The sequence below is a fragment of the Panthera tigris genome, chromosome E1 (assembly GCF_018350195.1).
Source record: "Panthera tigris isolate Pti1 chromosome E1, P.tigris_Pti1_mat1.1, whole genome shotgun sequence".
Classification (NCBI taxonomy): Eukaryota; Metazoa; Chordata; class Mammalia; order Carnivora; family Felidae; genus Panthera; species Panthera tigris.
This window is the reverse complement of record NC_056673.1, coordinates 5,018,538-5,026,677: the sequence shown is the minus strand read 5'-3', so window position 1 is coordinate 5,026,677 and position 8,140 is coordinate 5,018,538. Positions and strand designations below refer to the sequence as shown.

General features: G+C 54.9%; 1 protein-coding gene across 1 annotated transcript; it reads left to right on the top strand.

The window, feature by feature from the left end:
* Positions 1-4,318: 4,318 nt before the first annotated feature.
* TMEM238L (transmembrane protein 238 like) lies at positions 4,319-4,558 on the top strand. Its single transcript, XM_042965857.1, has one exon. It carries the CDS (start codon positions 4,319-4,321, stop codon positions 4,556-4,558), a length of 240 nt encoding a protein of 79 aa, XP_042821791.1.
* The last annotated feature ends 3,582 nt before the right edge of the window (positions 4,559-8,140 follow it).

Sequence of the window (8,140 nt, the reverse complement as noted above, 5' to 3'; positions counted from 1 at the left end):
CCTTCAGCTTGCAACAGCGGCTAGTTCGGGAGTTGATGTGTCTGGCCCACCGCCTGGTTTTATAAAGAAAGTTTTATCGGAACACAGCCACACCATTCATTCGTATATTGTCCATGGCTCTTCTGCTACTATGGCAGAACTGAGTGGCTCTAACAGAGAGACCTTACGGCCCACAAAGTCTAAAATGTTTAATAATCTGGCCCATTACAGAAAAAGTTTGAGGACCTCTGGTCTAGTTTAATTACAGTGTTTTGTTTTCAGTGTGTATTTTCTAAAATACTTGCTGTCTATTCCAAGTAAGTTTTCCACTGATGGTGACAATAATTCGTTGAAGTTAAAAAAAAAAAAGAACCATTTTAAGAAAATCATTAACAAGATACAGTAAAATTAACAAATCCTTGTAATGACACATTAACACATTAATATGATTTTCTATAACAAATGACAGAAGCAGACCGCAGCTGTGGCCAAATCCTGGGCGTAGCACGTGGATGCCAAGGGCTTGAGAAATGCCGGATTAGGCCAGTGGGCAATGTGGACAGATGTGAGAATGGGGCAGATAAAGAGACTGGGGACCAGAAGAGCATTTCATGAGAATAAGGGGTCCCCATCAAGGTCGCATCTGTGGCCGTAAGGATGGAGAGAGGGCTCAGGGTGTCCTAACTGGACCCACTGGGTATCAGGAGAGTCAGGAGAACAGGGGAAGCCAAGCTCGATCGAGGGGAGAAATGCTAGAGCAGGACAGTCAGTGTGGGTCAATTCCAACCTGGGGTTTTCCCTACAGAAGCGCCATCGTGGCAGAAGGAAGGCAAAGATGTCCTGACAACCACAATGGTAACACTTGTCAACGTCACCATGTGCAGGTTCTAAGCACACTTTACACCTGTGAACTCACGTAATCTTTCCAGTAACCCTGTGGGACAAGGGATCATTTTACAATGAGGAGATTGAGGCACAGAGAGGGCACGTGACTTGCCCAGGTCACACAGCTCGTGAGTGGCACAGGCCGGCGTGGCTATGCCCGCCCAACATCTGAGCCCTGACACTCGGGTGGTGACTGCGCCTCGGTCATTCAGATTGTCATGCCCCGGGAACTGACTCTGTGTCAGCTGAGCCTGCCAGGCTGGCCTGTCCCTGGTCCCTCGGTTCTCAGCCTGCCCTTGAGCATCCAGGTCACGCAAGCGCTGTCATCCTGGTGACATCACAGGGAGAGGACAGATCGTGATGACTTTCCACGGGAGCGACAAGGTGTCAGTTGCCAAGAGGAGGCAGATCTGTCCTTGGAGAGGACGAACCTCTCTGAGCCACAGAGGCAGCGACAGACCCCGCAGCCCGAGAAGTCTCAGAAGAGAGGGGGCCGAGGGGGCATCAGGGACCAAATCTGGAAGCCGCAGGCCAGGAGCGGGGCCCGTGGATGTGCCCCACACACTGTGTCCGTGCTTCGGAAGTCACACAGATGTCCGTTTGTCTCCTTGTGTTGTCTCCTAACTCTTCACGCTGTGTGTATCAGTCTCAGAGGCGCCTGGGGGGCTCCGTCGGTTACGCGTCCGACTTTGGCTCGGGTCATGATCTCACGGTTCACGGGATCGAGCCCCGCGTCAGACTTCGCGCTGACAGTGCGGAGCCTGCTGGGGATTCTCTCTCCATGTCTCTCTGCCTCTCTCTCAAAATAAATAAACTTAAAAAGAAAAAAAAGATGGGGTCAAACGACAGTAGAGTAGACCCCTCATCCAACATAACTGGTATCCTTATAAAAAGGGGAAATTTGGACACAGAGACAGGCACACAAAGAGAATGATGCTCGCATAGGACGGTGATGCACCTGTAAGTCAAGGAAAGCCCAACGCTGCCAGGAAACCCCCAGAAGCAAGGAGAGGGGCAGGGAACAGGTTCTCCCTCACAGCCCTTAGAGGGAACCCACCCTGCTGACGCCCAGAGCTCAGACTTCCCTCCTCTAGAAGTTTCTGTGGTTGAAGCCCCCACGTTGGCGTTCTGGGCCACCCAGGGACCTCACACAGCTATTTCCTACAGTGGCCACTACACCTGATGACGGAACAGGGCCGGGAAGCTCTGTTAAAAGCGAGCACCGCAGACAGGGCTATGTCAATCAAGTCAAGTGAACGTTCCTGCTGGTGACCCGCCCCTGCTCTGGGCTGTGCCTGGCACTCTCAGTGTCCCCAGGGCCAGCCACGCCCTCCTTCCCCCTCCTATTCCCACCTTCTCTTTGAGCGGCCCCACTCAGAGGGCTCCCTTGTCACCTGGCTTTCCACCAGCCATCCCTGTCTGTCCCAGCTGTGTAAACATCTAGAGGGCCTGGCACATGGGCGGAGCAGAGATGCGGAGGTGGGCAATGCCCAGGGCTCTCACGACCTGGGTGGTCCCTCGGGCCCCCCGCCCCCCGTTTAGCCCCGCGGAAGAACGGCCACGTGTTGGCCGCAGGACAGGGTGCACAACGCGGCCCCTTTCCCTAAGACAGAAGAGGGGTGTTTACGGTTCTGGAGGATAAATGCTAAGGGACGTGTGCTGGTTAGCTCTGGACACGAAATTGCGAGTGGTTTTGATTCGATTTTGTTCCTTTTGCTGGGGAATGTGTCAGAGTCTGTTCAGCTGGAAGTGTGTGTGTGTGTGTGTGTGTGTGTGTGTGTGTGTGTGTGTGCAGGCGTGCGAAAACAGTAGAAATAAACATGGTGAGAAGACCTGGGGTGCTGAGCTGGGGCTGAGTGGCAGAGTGGTCACCCGCTTCTCTCTGACCTGTCACCCGAAGTCAGACAGGATTACAGTGACCAACCACCTGATGGCCCGGGACTCAAGAGACTCTCCGGCACATAAAAGTCTTCATGGTAAAATCGTTCGCAGGCTCACGGGACTCCTCTGCAAAGGCACCCGGGAGCCTGCGGACAGCCAGACCTGCACACATGCACCCGGGGTTCCACGGCACAGACTCTTGGCCTGCCCCCCACAGGGCACTGCCGTCCGCCCACCGTTCTTCCCGAGACACTCTCCTGGTTGGAGCTGGAGGCAGCAGATGGGAGGGCTGTCAGCCTCTCCAGCACTGGAGGTGCTCCTGTGTGGATACCTAACTGCCTCTGAGCATATATCCAGAAAAGGAGACAGACACCGGTGGGGAGTAGCCTCAGCTACTTCTCACTTGGAGATGCTCCAGATCAGCTACTTGGCCTGAGTCAAGTCTCCTGGAGCTTTGGATCCTAAAATCTCTAACACGTTAATTCTCCTCCCCCCCGCCCAGGACCTTTTTTCTGGAAGTTTCTCACTCCTCCTGGCCTATTTCACACTAGGGAACAAAGTCAGAGCTGTCTATTCATTCTCCTCGACCAGAGAAGGCAGGAGAAAGAGTGGAAATTATTTCTTCCAGTATGCCTGGGGGAAACCGAGTCCCAGAGACGTCTGGTGTGTAGGCCAAGGTCCCGCAGTGAACCAGGGACAGAGGGGAGGCCGCACACCCTGTGAGCAGCCAGTGACATGGCAACATAACCCCTCGGGGATGTGAGCGAGCAGTGTCTGTGGGACATAAGGCAAACGTCGAGTCAGTCAGTCTGGAAAAGACGCAGAGAACCAGACAGATATTTCTCGACTCCTGTCGCCCTTTGGTTCACGCCCGATGGACCACAGCCAGAGGCCAGAGGTCCCCCTGCCCCGCCCACTCTGCCCCATCCGTCTGTCCTCCCAGGTCCCCAGGTCTTCAGAATGGAGACCATCCACGAGGCACATCCACCTTCTCTGGGTCCCTATTTGGTCCCTAGAACTGACGGATTCTTACCGCACCATTTCAGACTCTATGTACGTCAACAGAGTCTCTTCCACGTCTTTTACTTAAAACCTCCCTCTGCACCAGGAAGAGGAGGGCGGACGGGTGAGGGGAACGAAACCCCACCACCAGCACAGGGCTCAGAAACCTGCCAGGACTTGCCAAGAACTCGAGAGGCACGGGACGAGGCACGGGACGAGGCACGGGACAGTCCCCCCCTCTCGGACACCGAAAATCCCTCCCGGGGCACCTGACCCCTCCCCGGCCACGTCACCCAGCGCTGACCAGTCCCATTAGCACTGATGTCAGTGTGTTTTGGTCCAGACCGCTCCTGAGTCACGAAGCAGTTAAGGAATAGCCTGCCCCACTGGCTGCCGTGCTCATAAAGCTGGCTCCGCGTGTACTTCCTTGTGGCTCCAGACAGCCTGACGTCTCCCTCGTTCGCTCACACCCAGCGGCCGGCCGGTGCGGGCGGCAGGAGGCAGAACCGCCACCCTCCCATGCAAATCAGCCCCAGGGGTGCAGCCGGGTTTCTCCCGCTGCTGCAGGGCAATGCTCCTGGGGAGGCGCTGGGGAAAATGCAACCTGGGGCGCTGTGTGCTCTTCCTGGCGCTGGCCCTGCTGCTCGACGCCGTGGGCCTGGTCCTTCTGCTGCTGGGCGTCTTCGCCTCCCTCGATTACTGGGACTTCTTGGTCTACACCGGGGCCCTGATCCTGGTGTTCAGCCTGCTCTTCTGGATCACCTGGTATTCCCTCAACATCGAGGTACCTCTTGAGAAGCTGGACTTGTAATTTGGCCGTGGGCACAGGAGGAGGGACGCAGGCTCCACAGGCAGCTGGCCGTGAACCTGGGGCTGCTGCGCGGCCGGAGGGGTAGGGGCGTGTTTCCACTCCCACCCGGAACGCCCCACGGGGGAGCAGGTGAGTGCACACGAGACCCGCCTGGCGGGGTGGCTGGAGAGGCTGAGAAGGAACTGGAAGCCTGCACCCCGGCTGGGGGCTCTGCCCACCTGGGTGGGCACCTATGGTGGCCACAGGCTGTCCTCTCCCCCTCCGGGGCCCGTTGTCCTTATGGAGACCACAAAGAGGGTCTCCACGGCCCCCTCCATTTCTGAGACGCCAAGAGTGGTCCCGCCATGCAGAACAGGAAGTTATTCCGTCAGCTCAGAACTTTGGAGAGGAGAGCCCATCTTGATTCTCTGTTGGAAGACCAGCCGGCTGCAGGGTGGGGAGGGGGATTAGCACTGGGAGAGAATGGAAAGCTCTCCAGTGGCCGTGTGTGTCCTAGCACGGATGGAGCGGTGGCGGGGAGCCACCCAGAATGGCCCTTCTCCCTCCCTTCCTGCCTGTACCTGCCGGTGGGACACACACCACAGTGGGGAGGACCTGCCTCCACATCCTCCCTCGGGGCACCTGCCTCCTCTCTCAGCAGCGCCCCCCCCCCACACACTCCCATGCGGCCACCCCCACCCTTCACTCCCACCCCCACCCGGCCACGGCTGGCCTGGGAGCCTCAGTGCTCAGGAGACCATGGCGGACCATTTCGCCCACCGAGCTGCACTTTCCAGCTGGGCCAGCTGCTTGGTTGACCGCATGTGACCAAGGAGGCAGATCATCGTTAAAGATGTTTCACAGGGACGTGAAGCACCAAGGATAGAGCCGGTCTGGCCCCCGTGACCCTGAATTACGGGCAGCTCTCCCCCAGGGGACTGGAAGGGAAGCCCTGGTTGGGATAACAATCATCATCTCCCCGCCCCCGGTGGCCAGGAAACTGGCACAGCCAGGCACTCCCTTCTAGCACTGGGTGTAAGGATAAAGGTCATTGCTGGGTTGGAAGGAGGAAATGATAATCCTGCCTCTTCTGGGGGATTCCATCTGACCTTTGGAACCAAGAGACCAGAGCAGCCGTTTGAAGAGGTTTTGGGGAGGGTAGCCTAAACCTGGTCCTGGCAGATGAAAGGAAGGAAAAGAGATGGGAAGTTCGAGTGCCTGGGTCCTGCTCTGAGTGCCACGGCTCAATCACTGGGTGACAGTGGACAGGCTGCATTGGGTAGTAGCCTCATCTGTGAAATGAGGACAACATGACCTGCCCTTGTGGCTGCAATGGCCAAAAAGAGGTAAGGCAGAAGAAGGCTTTTTGCACGCAATGTGGTTTTTACAAATGTCCTATGCCCTTACTAAACGCATAGGAGAGGGTAAGCAAACTGATCCAGGCTCCCAACTGAGAGTTGGGGGTACTGAGAGGAGCTGGGGTACCTCAAACTGGCAGTGAAGGGGTTAGTTTACACTTTGCATCATGGAACTTCGAAGCAAGAAGGAACCCCTAATGTGTTTGCTCATTCCCAAAGACACGCCGGGCCCCGTGCAAGGCACTGGGGATGCCCTGAAGGATAAGATACACGAGGTCTCTACCCTCGAGGAGTTTCCCATCAAGGGAGACGTAGATAGTAAGCAAATAGTCCCACTAATGCAGGTACGATAACAGAGTCAGGTGAAGACTGGGAAGAGAAGGAGTATCACTTCACGGGAATGGTCAACAGAGACGCTGACCCAGAAAGCGGAGTCTCTCAGGAAGAGGTAATGGCTTGAGCAAAGGTCCTGGGGTACCAGGAAATAAAAAGACAGCAGGGAGACTGAAGGGCAGAGGAGGCAAGTGCAGGAGGAGGTTAGGGTCCTGCCTGCAGTAGGCAGAGGCCGGGTCAGGCAAAGCCTTGAAGGCCATCCTAAGGACTTTGATCATTATCTTAAGAATAAGAAGTTATTAAGGAGATGTGAGCAGGGGTGGGAGCTTGACATAATTGGATCTATGTTTCCAAAAGACTACCCTGGCCATGGCATGGATGATGATGTTGTGATGGTGACGGTGAGGATGATGGTCACCAGTTCAAGCTCATCTGGGGAGCGAAATCACTTACCCAAACCACAAGGCGTCCCTAGTGTGAGGCTCCTTGCCCTTTACATCCTTTGCGCATTGAATAGAAAGAAGTCCAACGGACCAATGATGAAGAGCATGGGCCAAGACCCAGGCCGTGTGGTTTGAATCCAGTTCCATTCCTTACCAGCTTTGTTTGTGACCCGGTGCGAGCCACATCACACCCCCATGCCCTACTTTCCAAATCTGTAAAATGTAGATGATGTTAAGGACAGCAGCCCCAGCTTCAGAGAGGATGGTAAGATTAGCCCTGCCTCATGACGATGTCGCATAGGTTAAGCGGACTAATGTGTGGACGGCACTCCAGGAGTGACGATTAAAGGCAGCAACGGACATTCCGTCACGACACTGGCGGCCGATGCATGGCAGAGGGGTAAGACCTTCCTCCGAGATAGACATACTTGAGGTGTTACGATCAATTCTTTTTTTTTTTTTAATTTTTTTAGTGTTTATTTTTGAGAGAGAGAAAGAGAGCATAAGCAGGGGAAGGGCAGAGAGAGAGGGAAACAGAGAATCCGAAGCAGGCTCCAGGTTCTGAGCTGTCAGCACAGAGCCCTACGTGAGGCTCGAACTCACAAACTGTGAGCTCATGACCTGAGCCAAAGTCGGACACTTACCCAACTGAGCCACCCGAGCACCCGTGTTATGATCAATTCTTAAGACGGTGTATGGCATTAAAGTTTTTTCAGTAGTTACGTGAGAAAGCTGTCCCAGAACACGAGACTTTCGTCCAGGCTCAAAGGGACTTAAATGCTTGAGATCCACTGTACTTTCCACTAAACAGTCATGCAAATGTCTTCTTTTCAGTTCCCAAACTGCCATGTTCTGTGGGACCCTCAAAGCCAGTGTCCCTTGGTCCCTCCATCCCCTGCAATGCCTAGGGCTGGCCCAGAGTGACCAGTCAGTGTGGGCTAGGGCTGCTCAGGGAGGCTGCTCGCTTATGGAGCTGCCCCCTGCCCCATGACCTTGGGCACATCCCATTACTTCCCTTTAGAGTAGGAGATTTGGGACCCATGGCAGGTTTGAACAGGGGTCCCAGTAGCCCCCTCAGGGGCTGGAGTGGGTGGACAGCAAGCAGGCAGGACTCATGCAGCCCTACCTGCCACACACATACCTCTAGAATAGTAGGGTTTCCACAGTTTTGTCTACTGAACTTTCACGGAAGGCTTCCTGTGAACACGGGTTCTGATGCTAAAACGTACTTCTTCTTTTTAAAAAAAAATTTTAATGTATATTTACTTTTGAGAGAGAGAGATAGAGAGCATGAGTAGGAGAGGGACAGAGAGAGAGGGAGACAGAGAATCCAGGCAGGCTCCAGGCTCTGAGCTGTCAGCACAAAGCCCAATGTGGAGCTCAAACCCAAGAACCATGAGATCATGACCTGAGCTGAAGCAGGATGCCTAATCAAGTGAGCCACCCGGATGCCCCAACTAAAACGTATT